At 39.7% G+C, this 15,578-nt stretch overlaps 1 protein-coding gene across 5 annotated transcripts; it reads left to right on the top strand.

Moving 5' to 3' along the window:
• Positions 1-2,651: 2,651 nt before the first annotated feature.
• COX6C (cytochrome c oxidase subunit 6C) lies at positions 2,652-15,175 on the top strand. 5 transcript variants are annotated; one of them, XM_067017190.1, is made up of 5 exons: positions 2,655-2,718; positions 3,722-3,856; positions 4,819-4,947; positions 6,275-6,303; positions 15,059-15,175. In XM_067017190.1, exons 2-3 carry the CDS (start codon positions 3,743-3,745, stop codon positions 4,930-4,932), a joined length of 228 nt encoding a protein of 75 aa, XP_066873291.1. In that variant the 5' UTR covers positions 2,655-2,718; positions 3,722-3,742; the 3' UTR covers positions 4,933-4,947; positions 6,275-6,303; positions 15,059-15,175. The 5 variants fall into 5 exon arrangements, with proteins under 5 accessions (XP_066873290.1, XP_066873291.1, XP_066873288.1 ...); XM_067017187.1 differs by lacking the exon at positions 2,655-2,718 and adding an exon at positions 2,985-3,068; XM_067017189.1 differs by lacking the exon at positions 6,275-6,303 and having other exon boundaries at positions 2,652-2,718.
• The last annotated feature ends 403 nt before the right edge of the window (positions 15,176-15,578 follow it).

The following is a 15,578-nucleotide window of genomic DNA, read 5'->3' as shown; positions in this document are numbered from 1 at the left end:
GGAGAAGGATGGCTTTACCACTTGCAGCAAGTAAGGAGAACACTGGGGTCTTTCCCAAAGCAGTGTCTCCCCAGCAGCAAAATTGGGGCAGTTTTAAGCTAAGGGTACATGCATATTCATAAAGGGGCTTGAGCAGAGGAGAGTTCAGCATTGAATTGGGGCCAAGTTCAACCAAGTCCAAGCTTTAATTGACTGAACTCACAAGTGTCAGAAAAAGTCATCATCATCCCTTAGGTTCCAGGTGATCCTGTGACTGAGTGCCCAAGGGGGGTTTAGATTCTGCAAAACAGCTGAAGAAAGTGCTTCAGGCTAGCCTTTACCATGGAAACAGAAGTGGGAGTCTTTACAACTGATTTATCTTTGTTATTGTTACTTCTCTTGCCTGATAACAGTTCTTTTGTTCCCTTAAGATCTTTATTACTGAGACCTGTTCAAGAGCAGGCATTGTTGCCAGGTTTAGATCACAAAATGGCTTAGGCCTAAAACGGCTTCTCTTATGTCAAAAAGCTATAACTGATTCTTTTTTCTCCAGGGGCCCCCTAACCTATCTGCTAACATTATCAGTCATTATTCTAGTTATTATCTTAAAATGTTGTGTGTCACAGCAGTAACAAAGTTTCTTTGTCAATTACATCATAATCAGTGTTTAACTGCCTTTTAAAGTCTCTGGAATATTATTGGTTTTGATCTGTGTTTTCCAGATGTAAGGAAACCCGTCCCCTCATGCTAATTATGACTTAAAGCAATTTGGTAAATTACCCCTTTGTAAGTAGAACTAAAACATTTACCTTTTCTCTCTACCCAATCCATCCAGAAATCAGAAACTCTTAGGTTCTGAACAGACTTATCAGGTGAACAAGAAACGCTGCCTCCTGGCAGGTACAGGAATCTTGATATTTGGGGGAACTCTAGAGGAGAGAAGTTCACCCAGGCAGAATCTAATGGCAAGTCCTTGGCATGACTTTCCTGGCCTTGAGAGGCCTATTAAAAGTTGTCTGAACAAACATATGGACACCAAGGGGGGAAAGCAGGTGCTGGTGGTGTGATGAACTGGGAGATTGGGATTGACATGTATAAACTAATATGTATAAAATAGATAACTAATAAGAACCTGCTATATAAAAAAAGAAATAAAATAAAATTCAAAAATTAAAAAAAAAAGTTGTCTGAGACTCCTTATGAAAACTTCCAGTAGAGCCAGTGTAAAAAACCCTATGTGACCAATTAACCAGACTTATTTGGTAAACAAATTAGTCTTAATTCGGCTATATTTGGTAAAAGTGAGGGTAATTTTAGAAAGAAAAAGATTATGTTTCAATGCATATTAAATTCTAGTTCTGTTACCTGAGGTCTGTATTTACTAAGACTCACCTCCCAGATAACTCAACTCACAGATATATAAAATATGTCTTTGAGTTCTTCCGTAGCAACTAAGGCCCCCACCCAGTTCCTGGAGGCTGAACACTAGATTCCCGGAACACCACCTTGTTTCTTCACCACCAGCCAATCACAGGAAAGTCACATACTCTGCAGCCCTCACCCCAAATTTTGCCCTTAAAAACTCTTCCTCCCAAACCATTGAAGAATTCGGGTTTTTTTCCAGCACCGGCTGCCTGCTCTCCTTGCTTGGCCCTTGCAATAAATCTTTCTCTGCTCTAAACTCTGACATCTCAGTTTGTTTGGCCTCACCATTTCTCAGGCACAAGAACTTATCTTCAACAACAATAAGAAGTCTGAAAAAATATGTTGTTGAGGTACAAGTCCACTTTGACCTTCAATTAGCACCATTTCTGCGTGGCTGAAAGGTTTCACTCCCCAGAACCATCTGTTAACAAGTTGAGGACAAAGACTCCATGACCTCCTTGATGATCTGCCCTGCTAATAGCAGAGCCTGGTACCTAGTAATTGCTCAATCTATATATGTTGAATCAATATCATGTATCCTATGAATCTTTCACAGTACTTGCTGAGTTAAACAATGCAGTACAAATCCAGGTTATTTCAATAAAAACCAAGTCTGACAACCCTAAGGCACAAGAGCCTTACTTTACACACTACTTTCCATAAACTTCCAGATGCCTTGCTTTAAAACACTTGTCTTTTACTAAAAGTCCACACAAATACTTCCATCCAAACTTGCTCAGCTTTTCCAAGCAGGTAATTGCTTCTGCAGCACCAGGGTCACGTGTCTACGGTAGCGCCTACTGCTTGGGATTGATGTTACTCAGTTTATGTTTGTCTCATCTGCTGGGCTGTGAGTTCCAGAAACTTTGCTCTCTTATTCACTCTTTACCCAAACAAGCGGCTAGATGCATAAGGATAGTCATAATGAAAATGTTGGTTTGTGCACATAGTTGGAGCAATCCATGCCCAGGATGATTTGTGCTGTATTTGTAGTGTACATTAAAAAAAAAAAAAATTCACATATTAAAAATCTTTGAATTCCCCAATAAGTTCATATCATCTCTGTGTATGAGTAAGATCAATATCTCGACTTGATTAAGGAAACTGACTCACAAGTTCAAACCCTGAATCCAAGGTTACACAGAGAAGAGGCTAAATACACAGATTAACTTCAGCTGTGAACGGCGGGACGTGCTCTGGAGGCCTTTTGTACTCTTTGGGCCACCGTAGCCGGATCCTCTATCCGTTCCCTGTATTTATGCGGCTGCGCGCTGCTGGAACGCCGTCCATTTCTCCAAGGACGTCGTTGTTGAGGTGGGTTTTGGGCGCTTTGCGTCCCTCGTTCGGATTCCCGTACCTGCCGCCTTCCACTGCCTGCTGTCGGTCTACCTTGGAGCTAAATCGTTACTCTGCATCTCTGGGGCGGAAAACCGCGGGGCCGGTGGAGCGGGTCCTACGGGGGCCGGGTTTGCTGAAGGGCCTCGAGGGACCGCCGGGCTTTTGAGACAGCCGGCCCGGGCCCGGTGGCCGCTGCTTTTTTACCGCCTTCATCGTGACCTTGGTTGCGTCTTTTGACCTGTCTGGTCCCAGTGTCTTCACCTACAAAAAGGGAAGGTGTTCTTCCTCATCCGTTCCCGAGGCTTAAGGAGCACCGTCGGTCCTTGGTGGGCGTCAGCTTTGTGGTAGCGTTTGTGATTGGAGTTGGGAAGCTACAGGAGGGTCACTGGGCCTGTGGTAGGAGGGCAGGGGTGGGCTCCTGGCAGCCCCCTGCACGCGCCCACGACCTTTCCGCCCCTGCCCGGGCCGCGCTCGCCGAAGGTCGGGAGGCCGGCCTGCGCGCTGCGGCCTTCAGGCCCGGGTCACAAAGTGGGCCCTGCGGGGCCTGCTGGGGTCCCGCCCGAGTGTTAGTTCTTGATTGCGTGACCTTGAAACAGTCCGGTAACCTTCCTGCATCCCGGTTTTCTCAGTAAAATGGGAAAACAGCTGTCTCACAGGCTGAAATGAGTTGGTAGTAAGCTTGTAGAGTAAATGCTAGGAATGTTTGCACTTGTGATTCCCCATCCAGAGACGCTGCTAATCTTCCCTGTAGTTGGGTGAGGTTTTTGTCGTTCTTGTTCCCTGGTTACTACTGTTGGGCTGCTTATTTAGGGTGGTCGTTCACCGTGTGAGATGAAACCGCTAAGTCAATAAAGACCTTAGGCTTTGGGAGAGGAGTCGGTGCACTGTCCTGCCTGTGCCTCTCTGGGTACTAAAATGCATTATGCAGAAGAGTTCTTTAGGTATCTTATGTTCTAAGAGTTGTCTTTTATTATTTTAGCTGTCAAGAAGAAAAACTACCATGGCTTCCAGTTCTTTGACAAAACCTCAGATGCGTGGCCTTCTGGCCAAGCGTCTGCGATTTCATATTGTTGGAGCATTCGTTGTCTCCTTGGGAGTTGCAGCTTTCTATAAGGTACGTATGTTTTATTTTTACTTTGTGCTCATGGTCCAAAAATGTGTTTTAAATTTGAAAATGTATTTTATTTTCATAGATAGCATATAGAGTCTTTTATTTTTTTAAGATTTTTTTTGATGTGGGTCATTTTAAAATTCTTTATTCAGCGTGTTACAATACCGCTTATGTTTTATGTTTTGGTTTTTTGGCCACGAGGCATGTGGGATCTTAGCTCCCCAACCAATGATCGAACTCACACCCTCTGCACTGGAAGGCGGAGTCTTAACCACTGGACTGCCAGGGAAGTTGCTAGAGTCTTTTAAAGAAATTCCCTCTTTAATGTGCTCCTTTCCTCTTATCCTTTCTCCACCCACCTCAGTGTGATGGGAAAGTATCTTATTCCCCAGGTAGCTTGTCCTCCATCTTTAAATGAAGCTGTCTTAGTTTGCTAGGGCTGCCATAACAAAATACCACAAACTGGGTGGCTTCCACAATAGAAATTCTTTCTCTCGAGGCTGAAAATCCAAGATCAAGATAGCTTTGGGGGACTTCCCCAGCAGTCCAGTGGTTGAGACTCTGTGCTTCCACTGCAGGTGGCACTGGTTCGATCCCTGGTTGGGGAAATAAGATCCTACATGCCCTATGCTGCGGCCAAAAAAAAGTTGGCTGTGGGGTTGATTTCTGAGGCCTCTCTCCTTGGCTTTGTATTCCTGTCTTCTTCCTCTCATCACATGGTCCTCTGTGTGTTAGCACTGTTTCTGTACGAAGTTTCTCCTCCTCTAAGGATACTAGTCATGTTGGGTTAGGACCCACCCTAAAGACTTCATTTTAACTTAATTACCTCTTTAAGGACTTTAATAATAGGATTCAAGATAAGTAGGATTCAAGGTGAACAAAAACTTGGTGATTTATATTGTCTTTAGATATTGTTTCTAATAATTAAAAAAAATAAGTCCTAAATGTGATATGTTACCTTTTAGTTTGCTGTGGCTGAACCAAGAAAGAAGGCATATGCAGATTTCTACAGAAATTATGATTCCATAAAAGATTTTGAGGAGATGAGGAAGGCTGGTATCTTTCAGAGTGCAAAGTGATTTTGGAATATAAAGGTAATATGGTTATTTGAAATTACTGTTTAAAATCTTTTTTAACTGTGGTAATATATATAAAATATACAGTCTTAACTATTTTTAAGTGTACAGTTCAGTATTGTCAAGTACATTTACATTGTTGTACAACCAGTCTTCAGAACTCTTTTCATCTAAGTAGTCAGTTTTATCTATATACCACATTTTGTTTAATCATCTGTTAATGGACACCTGGATTGCTTTTGGCTACTGTGAATAATGCTGCTGCTTTGTGTGCAGATATCTCTTTGATACCCTGCTTTAATACTTTTTTGAGTATATACTCAGAAGTGGAGTTGCTAAATCATATGGTAGTTCTGTTTTTAATTTTTTAAGGAACTGCCATACTATTTTACATAGTGGCTGCACCATTTTTCACTTCACCAACTTCTGTTCACAAGGGTCCCAATTACTCCACATCCTTGTGAACACTTGTTTTCTGGTTTTTTGATAGACATCCAAATGGGTGTGAGGTGTTGTTTTATTTTGGTCTTCGTTTGCATTTCCCTAATAGTTAATGATGTTGAGCATCTTTTCCCATGCTTTTTGGCCATTTGTATATGTTCTCTGGAGAAATGTCTATTCAAGTCCTTTGCCCACTTTTAATTGGATTGTTTTTGTTGAGTTGTAGGAGTTATTTAAAACTCCCTATCAGATATGATTTAGATATTTTCTCCCATTCTATGGATTGCCTTTTCAGTCTGTTAATTGTGTCCTTTGATGGCACAGACATTTGAAATTTTGATGGAGTCTAATTTATGTAAATTTTCTTTTGTTGCCTGTGCTTTTGGTGTCATGTTTAAGAAATCATTGACAAATCCAGTGTTGTAAAGTATTATATTTTCTGCGAAAGTTTTATAGTTTTATTAGCTCTTACCTTTAGGTCTTTGATCCATTTTGTTAATTTTTGGATATGATGTTAAGGGAACATGAACACAGGATGTCTTTCCATTTGTTTCTTTAATTTCAGCAATGTTTTGTATCTTTCAGGATACAAGTCTTTTGCCTCCTTGGTGAAGTTTATTCCTAAGAATTGTTATTTTTTTTTAATGCTAATGTATTTGGGATTGTTTCCTTAATTTGCTTTTCCGATTATTCATTGTTAGTGTCTAGAAACACAGCTGATTTCGTGCATTGATTTTGTATCCTGCAGCTTTGCCGAGTTTATTCTGACAGTTTTTTGTGTGCGTGTGAAATCTTTTTGGGATTTCTGCATATAAGATCAGGTCATCTGCAGAGACAGTTATACTTCTTCCTTTCCAATTTGGATGTCTTTTATTTCTTTTTCTTCCCTAATTGCTCTGACTAGGACTTCCAGTACTATGTTGAAGAGAAAGGGTAAGAATGGGCATCCTTCTTTTGTTTTTTTTTTTCTGACCTTGGAGAAGCTTTTAAGTCTTTCACTATTGAGTATATTAGCTGCGGGTTTCTCATGTATCACCTTTATTATATTGAGGTAGTTTCTTTCTGTTCTTTATTTGAATTTTTTTTTTTTTAAACATCTTTGAGTATAATTGTTTTACAATAGTGTGTTAGTTTTTCCTTTACAACAAAGTGAATCAGTTATACATATACATATGTTCCCATAACTCTTCCCTCTTGTGTCACCCTCCCTCCCACCCTCCCTATCCCACCCCTCTAGGTGGTCACAAAGCACAGAGGTGAACTCCCTGTGCTATGCTGCAGTTTCCCACTAGCTATCTAATTTACATTTGGTAGTGTGTATATGTCCCTGCCACTCTCTCACATCGTCACAGCTTACCCTTCCCCCTCCCCATATCCTCAAGTCCGTGCTTTAGTAGGTCTGTGTTTTATTCCCATCCTACCACTAATCTCTTCATGACATTTTTTTTTTTTTTTTAGATTCCATATATATGTGTTAGCATACGGTATTTGTTTTTCTCCTTCTGACTTACTTCACTCTGTATGACAGATTCCAGGTCTATCCACCTCATTACAAATAACTCAGTTTCATTTCTTTTTATGGCTGAGTAATATTCCATTGTATATATGTGCCACATCTTCCTTATCCATTCATCTGTTGATGGACACTTAGGTTGCTTCCATGTCCTGGCTATCGTAAATAGAGCTGCAATAAACATTTTGGTACATGACTCTTTTTGAATTATGGTTTTCTCAGGGTATATGCCCAGTAGTGGGATTGCTGGGTCATATGGTAGTTCTATTTGTAGTTTTTTAAGGAACCTCCATACTGTTCTCCATAGTGGCTGTATCATTTTACATTCCCACCAACAGTGCAAGAGGGTTCCCTTTTCTCCACACCCTCTCCAACATTTATTGTTTCTAGAGTTTTTGATGATGGCCAATCTGGCCGGTGTGAGATGATATCTCATTGTAGTTTTGATTTGCATTTCTCTAATGATTAATGATGTTGAGCATTCTTTCATGTGTTTGTTGGCTATCTGTATATCTTCCTAGGAGAAATGTCTGTTTAGTTCTTCTGCCCATTTTTGGATTGTTTTGTTTGTTTTTTTGTTATTGAGCTGCATGAGTTGCTTATAAATTTTGGATATTAATCCTTTGTCAGTTGCTTCATTTGCAAATATTTTCTCCCATTCTGAGGGTTGTCTTTTGGTCTTGTTTATGGTATCCTTTGCTGTGCAAAAGCTTTTAAGTTTCATTAGATCCCATTTGTTTATTTTTGTTTTTATTTCCATTTCTCCAGGAGATGGGTCAAAAAGGATCTTGCTGTGATTGATGTCATAGAGTGTTCTGCCTATGTTTTCCTCTAAGAGTTTGATAGTGTCTGGCCTTACATTTAGGTCTTTAACCCATTTTGAGTTTATTTTTGTGTATGGTGTTAGGGAGTGTTCTAATTTCATACTTCTACAGGTAGCTGTCCAGTTTTCCCAGCACCACTTATTGAAGAGGCTGTCTTTTCTCCACTGTGTTTCCTTCCCTCCTTTATCAAAGATAAGGTGACCATATGTGTGTGGGTTTATCTCTGGGCTTTCTATCCTGTTCCATTGATCTATGTTTCTTTTTTTGTGCCAGTACCATACTGTCTTGATTACTGTGGCCTTGTAGTATAGTCTGAAGTCAGGGAGCCTGATACCTCCAGCTCCATTTTTTTTTTTTTTTTTGTGGTACGCGGGCCTCTCACTGTTGTGGCCTCTCCCATTGCGGAGCGCAGGCTGCGGACGCGCAGGCTCAGCGGCCATGGCTCACGGGCCCAGCCGCTCCGCGGCATGTGGGATCTTCCCGGACCGGGGCATGAACCCGTGTCCCCTGCATCGGCAGGCGGATTCTCAACCACTGCGCCACCAGGGAAGCCCTCCAGCTCCATTTTTCATTCTCAAGATTGCTTTGGCTATTCGGGGTCTTTTGTGTTTCCATACAAATTGTGAAATTCTTTGTTCTAGTTCTGTAAAAAATGCCAGTGGTAATTTGATAGGGATTGCATTGAATCTGTAGATTGCTTTGGGTAATAGAGTCATTTTCACAATGTTGATTCTTCCAATCCAAGAACATGGTATATTTCTCCACCTATTTGTATCATCTTTAATTTCTTTCATCAGTGTCTTATAGTTTTCTGCATATAAGTCTTTTGTCTCCTTAGGTAGGTTTATTCCTAGATATTTTATTCTTTTTGTTGCAATGGTAAATGGGAGTGTTTTCTTAATTTCATTCTCAGATTTTTCATCATTAGTGTATAAGAATGCCAGAGATTTCTGTGCATTAATTTTGTATCCTGCTACTTTACCAAATTCATTGATTAGCTCTAGTAGTTTTCTGGTAGCATCCTTAGTATTCTCTATGTATAGTATCATGTCATCTGCAAACAGTGACAGCTTTACTTCTTCTTTTCCTATTTGGATTCCTTTTATTTCTTTATTTTCTCTAATTGCTGTGGCTAGAACTTCCAAAACTAGGTTGAATAAGAGTGGTGAGAGTGGGCAACCTTGTCTTGTTCCTGATCTTAGTGGAAATGGTTTCAGTTTTTCACCATTGAGAACAATGCTGGCTGTGGGTTTGTCATATATGGCCTTTATTATATTGAGGAAAGTTCCCTCTATGCCTACTTTCTGCAGGGTTTTTATCATAAATGGGTGTTGAATTTTGTCAAAAGCTTTCTCTGCATCTATTGAGATGATCATATGGTTTTTCTCCTTCAGTTTGTTGATACGGTGTATCACATTGATTGATTTGCGTATATTGAAGAATCCTTGCATTCCTGGAATAAACCCCACTTGATCATGGTGTATGATCCTTTTAATATGCTGTTGGATTCTGTTTGCTAGTATTTTGTTGAGGATTTTTGCATCTATGTTCATCAGTGATATTGGCCTATAATTTTCTTTCTTTGTGACGTCTTTGTCTGGTTTTGGTATCAGGGTGATGGTGGCCTCATAAAATGAGTTTGGGAGTGTTCCTCCCTCTGCTATCTTTTGGAAGAGTTTGAGAAGGATAGGTGTTAGCTCTTCTCTAAATGTTTGATAGAATTCACCTGTGAAGCCATCTGGTCCTGGGCTTTTGTTTGTTGGAAGATTTTTAATCACAGTTTCAATTTCAGTGCTTGTGATTGGTCTGTTCATATTTTCTATTTCTTCCTGGTTCAGTCTTGGCAGGTTGTGCATTTCTAAGAATTTGTCCATTTCTTCCAGGTTGCCTATTTTATTGGCATAGAATTGCTTGTAGTAATCTCTAATAATCTTTTGTATTTCTGCAGCATCAGTTGTTACATCTCCTTTTTCATTTCCAATTCTATTGATTTGAGTCTTTTCCCTTTTTTTCTTGATGAGTCTGGCTAATGGTTTATCAATTTTATTTATTTTAATCATGAAAAGGTATTGAATTTTTCAAATGTGTTTTCTGAATTAGTTGAGATGATCATGTGGCTTTTTTGTACTTCTGTGGTATATTTTCATATGTTGAATCATCCTTGGTCATGGTATGTAATCCTTTTAATGAGCTGTTGAATTGTTTGCTAGTATTTTATGAAGGATTTTTGCATCTGTATTTGGGATATTACTCTGTAGTTTCTTGTGTTATATTTGTCTGACTTTGATATCAGGGTAATGCTGGTTTTATAGAATGTTTTATATTCTTAAATGTGGTGGTGAGTCAAATGTGGCCACAAGAGACATGTGAGAGGTTCAGGAAAACATGGTGGGGGGCAGTGTCTCCATCATACAGAAGTGTGTAAGATGTCTTAATATAAATATATAGAAAACAAAAAATACATAGAGTGAATTTGGAAATGTCATCCCCCCCCACCCCCCGCTGCTGCCCGCCCCCCTTCAGTTTTTTGGAAGAGCTTGAGGAGGATTGGTGTTAACTCTTTTTTAAGTGTTTGGTAGAATTTCCCTGTGAAGCCATCTGATCCTGGGCTTTTCTTTGTTGGGAGGTTATTGATTGCTGATTTAATCTCCTTACTTAGTTATAAGTCTGTTAATCTTTTTCTTATTTCTTGGTAGGTTGTATGTTTATAGGAATTATTCCATTTCATGTGGGTGATCTAATTTGGTGACATAATGTCCCTTCTTTAATTTCTGTTTTTAGTTGAGTCTTCTTTTTTCTTAGTCTGACTAAAGGTTTGTTATATTGGTTGATCTTTGCAAATAACCAGCTCTTTTGATTTTGTTGATGTATTCCTAGTGTTTTTCTGTTCTCTATTTTGTTTAATCTTTACTTCCTGCTAGCTTTTGTTTAGCTTGCTTTTCTTTTTCTACCTTTTTAAGGTGTAAACTTAGGTTGTTGACTTGATCTTTTTAAATTTCTTTTTATTTTTTGGCTGCATTGGGTGTTCTTTGCTGCGTGTGGGCTTTCTCTGTGGCGAGTGGGGGCTACTCTTTGTTGCGATGCGCGGGCTTCTCATTGCGGTGGCTTCCTGTTGCAGAGCACTGGCTTTAAGCTTGTGGGCTTCAGTAGTTGCAGCACGTGGGCTCAGTAGTTGTGGCATGTGGATCCTAGAGCACATGGGCTCAGTAGCTGTGGCTCACGGGTTCTAGAGCACGGGCTCAGTAGTTGTGGTGCATGGGCTTAGTTGCTTTGCGGCATGTGGGATCTTCCAGGACCAGGGATCAAACATGTGTCCCCTGCATTGGCAGGTGGATTCTTAACCACTGCACCACCAGGGAAGTCCTAAATTTCTTTTCTGATATCTACTTTGATCCACTGGTTGTTGGAGGGTATGTTTAATTTCAACATATTTGTGGATTTTTCTGTTTTCCTTCTGGTATAAATTTCTAGTTTCATCTGTTGTGACCAGAAAAGATACTTTATGTGACTTCGGTATTTTAAAATCTATTGTCTGGTTTTATGTTCTAACATGGAAATTAATCCATATGCACTTGAGAAAAAAAATGTGTTCTCATGTTAGGTAGAATGTTCTGTATTTGTCTCTAAGATCTGATTGGTCTGTAGTGTTCAAATCCACTTATTTTCTTAATGATCTTCTGTCTGGTTCTTATGGCCATTATTGAAAGTATTTTAAGTTACCCACTATTATTGTAGAGCTGTCTATTTCTCCCTTCAATTCTGTTAGCGTTTGCTTCATATTTGCTTCATATCTTTCAAAGCTCTGACGTTTTCTGCATATATATTGATATTTATAATCTGTCTTCTTGGCGAATTGACCCTTCTATCATTATATAATGTCCTTTGTCACATTTTTTGACTTAAAGTCTGTTTTGTCTGCTAACGGTATAGCCACTCTTGCTCTCTTGACTGCTGTTTGTATGGAATCTTTTTCCATCCTTAGCTTTTTTTTTTTCGGTATGCGGGCCTCTCCCTGTTGTGGCCTCTCCCGTTGCGGAGCACAGGCTCCGGACACTCAGTCTCAGCGGCCATGGCTCACGGGCCCAGCCACTCCGTGGCATGTGGGATCCTCCCGGACTGGGGCATGAACCCGTGTCCCCTGCATCAGCAGGCGGACTCTCAACCACTGCACCACCAGGGAAGCCCCATCCTTAGCTTTTAAACTATGTGTGTCCTTGGATCTAAAGTGAATCTCTTGTAGACAGCTCATAGTTGGACCTTGTTTTGTATCCATTCCTCAGATCTATGACTTTTGGGGAGTTTAAACCAACCTATTGTTATAATCTATTTTGAATTGGTAACAACTTATTTCAATCACATACAAAAATTCTCTTTTACAACGCTGCTCCCCTACTTCGTTACTAATGCCACAAATTGTATTTTTAGGTATTGTGTACCCATTAACATAGATTTCTTTTTTTTAGAGCTTTTGTCTCTAACTCTTACAAAATTAAAAGTGGGGATATGAAACAGTTACAACACTGGCTTTTATATTTATTCATATATTTGCCTTTGCCAGTGAACTTTATATTTCCACATGGCTTTTGAGTTACTGCCTAGTATAATTTTTAAATTAATTTATTATTTTTGGCTGTGTTGGGTCTTTGTTGCTACGCATGTGCTTTCTCTAGTGGTGGTGAGCAGGGGCTACTCTTCGTGTTGCTGTGTGCGGTCTTCTCATAGCAGTGGCTTCTCTTGTTGCGGAGCGTGGGCTCTAGGTGCACGGGCTTCAGTAGTTGTGGCTTGCGGGCTCTAGAGTGCAGGCTTAGTAGTTGTGGTGCGCGGGCTTAGTTGCTCCGCAGCATGTGGGATCTTCCCGGACCAGGGATCCAACTCGTGTCCCCTGCATTGGCAGGCAGATTCTTAACCACTGCACCACCAGGGAAGTCCCTGTCTAGTGTAATTTTGTTTCAACTTGAAGAACTCTCATTGCAGATCTAGTAGTAATGAACTCCTTATCTTTTAGTTTTTTTTTTAAAATCTAGGAATGTCTTAATTTTCTTCCTGATTTTTGAAGGACATTTTTGCTGATTATAGTATTCTTGGTTGGTAATTTTTTGTGTGTGTGTGAGCACTTTGTATTTGCCATCTGACATCCTTGTGACCTGCAAGGTTTAAACCTCCTGAGAAATCCACTGATAATCTTACAGAGGCTCCCTTGTAGGCGATGAATCATTTTTTTCTTGGTGCTTCCAAGATCTTTGGTTTTTGACAGTTGGATTATAATGTGTCTTGGTGTTGGGTCTCTTTGTGTTCATCTTACTTCCAGTAACATCTTGTATTTATATATCCATTTCTTTCCTCAAATTTGGGAAGGTTTTGGCCGTTACTTCTTCAAATAAACTCTCTGCCCCTTCTCGCACTTCCAGGGTACATAAGTTGGTCTTTTTGGTTTGGTGGTGTCTAAGTCAGTTAAACTTTGTTGCCATTCTCATCAGTGCTCTGAGATAAAGATGGAAGCAGTCCCTTGGGAAGCCTTCAAATAAGCCAGAACATTGCATGCAGGGTCTTGCTCTTTTCCTTCTGCCCTGAAGGAGGAGTCAGGAATTGGTCACTTTCCTCCTGACCACACTGCTGCATTGAGGAGGGGGTGGGGCAAGGGTGAGAAAAAAGTGCACGACATTTCCTGCCATTTTGAGTGCAGCTTTTTCATATTTAGGTGTTTGCTTGGTTGTTGCAGCTTAATTGATTTCTGGAGTTCTCACAAAGACACTTTGGTCCATGTTTCGTTGATCTTTCTCTTAGGGAGTAGTGGGGGGTATGGAGCTTTGTTATTGCACCATCTTGCTGACATGAAGTTAATTTTATGTTCAGAATCATTTTGCATGTTGTGCTATTACTGCTAGATTGGCATCAGGAAAATTACATTTTTAGAAGTGCTTTAAAAAACAAGTTTTGGACACCTTTTATAGTGTGTTATTTGGATGTCCATAGGTGACTTGGTGGCTTTCCAGAGATTCTGGTTTGGGTGGTGAAGGTCCACTGACTTATGGACAGTGTGATTAAGGTTCTGTGTCTAGAAGAGAACTGGCTTGTGTGCTGATGAAAGGTCATCTGTTAAATTGATTTGAAAGCATGTGTCCAGTACCTGATGAAACTATTTGTACTATGGAATCTTGTAATTAATATGTTTAATTAACTTCATTCAAGCTCAACAAAATAGTAAGGTAGAACAATTAAAGTAGAGTTAAAGATCCTGTCTACCACCTCAGTGTGGGTTTGCTGTGACAAGGGGAATGTGAATGTGGATTTTTTTTTTTTTTTTTTTTTTAAGGCAGACTGTTCCTGAAGGAGCATTCCAATTGCCATATGTATGCATGTGTGATAGTGTGTGTGTGTGATCTTTCCCAAGATCTGGGGTGTGGGGGAGACCTGCTGTATTGAACTCAGATCCGTTTTCTAAAAGATTCAAGGATAATTTTGACTATGAATAACTTTTGCTTAATATAAGATTCAATTCTATTACATTCCATTTCTATAGTTGTTTATATTAAGGAGGTATCTGAGTCACAGATAGATACATGCCACAGTTTAATATATATAATACAGAATAGGAGAAAAACAACTTTATTCCCAGTGGTTGGAAAATTGATAAGGAATTTATGACATTCATATGGACTATTATGTCCCTTAGAATTGGTAATCACAAAGTAACAAATTAGTAGAATACAAAACTAAGAATATTTTGTAAAGGGTGATCTATGTTAAATAAAGAGTGCACAGAAAAAAAGGTTGAAGGTAAAAAGATCAAGAAAATATTAATGGTTGTGTGTGGAATCTTAACATTGCTGTTTTCTTGTACCTTTGAAAATTTCAAAACTTCCACAGTGGGTATGCATTTCATAATCAGATGTTAACAGGCTGATTTTTTTAAATATATTTTTTTTACCTTTTACTTATAAGAAGTTGATTGTTTAAAAAACAATAAGATAAAGAGGAACAGATTTGGAGATAGGAATAGAAATGTTGTTTAGAACAGATGGGCTACTGGTTTTTAAGAACAGTATGGGTATGAGAAAGGAACAGAGGGGGGTGGACTTGAAGAAAAAAAGCAGAATTTGGTAAATGAAAGCAAAAAACCCAAAGTAAGGTGTGAATGTCCCAAATGGAAAAGAGGCTGGTCAGGGAGGTTAGGGAGCATGGGGGAGAATGGACCTGGAGCCCAGGCAGCCTGAACAGGGCTGCTTCTGGGCTAAGGGTGAATGATCAAAGTGTGGCTTCCACTGGTAGCAGTAGACCTCGGGATCTCCATGGTGGTGAGGTATTAAGAGAATGATTGTCATTAACTTGGCCACTCTGTTTTTCTCCACAGAATTTCTTTGGGTTGAGTTCCATGGAAGTTTGTCACTTACCTGTGTTCCTGAACTATGAACTAATAATATCTGGGCTAAGGAGTAGTTTCTCATGATAAATAAATGATTAACAAATACTGTGGACACTAATTTTTGTGCAGTTACTCTTGCTGATACATACAGTTCAAGGTACTTGCATTTAGAATTGGTCTGGGATTTTTAACTTTATGAATCTTATGACGATAACTTGATTTCAATATTTTTTAAAATTTTCATTATTTTAGGACATTTTTGATTCCTCTCACATTTTGTCCATTTCACTGAGGTAACTGCCTGGGCCATGGGTTTAAGGGTCTGCATGAGCCTACCTGACTACTGTACTGTGGGCTCTTAAAAGGAACAGAGACTTGCCTTTCCAGTAAAAACATCTTTGGACTTCATTGTCACTGGAGTGCCCTACTGGATCCAACCACTGCACAGATGCAATAGTAGGTAATGAAACTTTAAGGTTCTTTACTCATCATTACTTTATTGAAGAGC

Source organism: Kogia breviceps, chromosome 17 (genome assembly GCF_026419965.1).
Source record: "Kogia breviceps isolate mKogBre1 chromosome 17, mKogBre1 haplotype 1, whole genome shotgun sequence".
NCBI lineage: Eukaryota > Metazoa > Chordata > Mammalia > Artiodactyla > Physeteridae > Kogia > Kogia breviceps.
Note: the sequence above shows the minus strand (reverse complement) of the source record. Positions and strands in the feature narration are given on the sequence as shown.

What these genes read in the sequence shown, in the direction of transcription:
- COX6C (XM_067017189.1), top strand. Translation starts at nt 3,743, where the DNA reads ATGGCTTCCAGTTCTTTGACAAAACCTCAGATGCGTGGCCTTCTGGCC. An exon ending in GAGTTGCAGCTTTCTATAAG is followed by an intron (nt 3,857 to 4,818) that starts GTACGTATGTTT and finishes GTTACCTTTTAG; the next exon opens with TTTGCTGTGGCTGAACCAAG.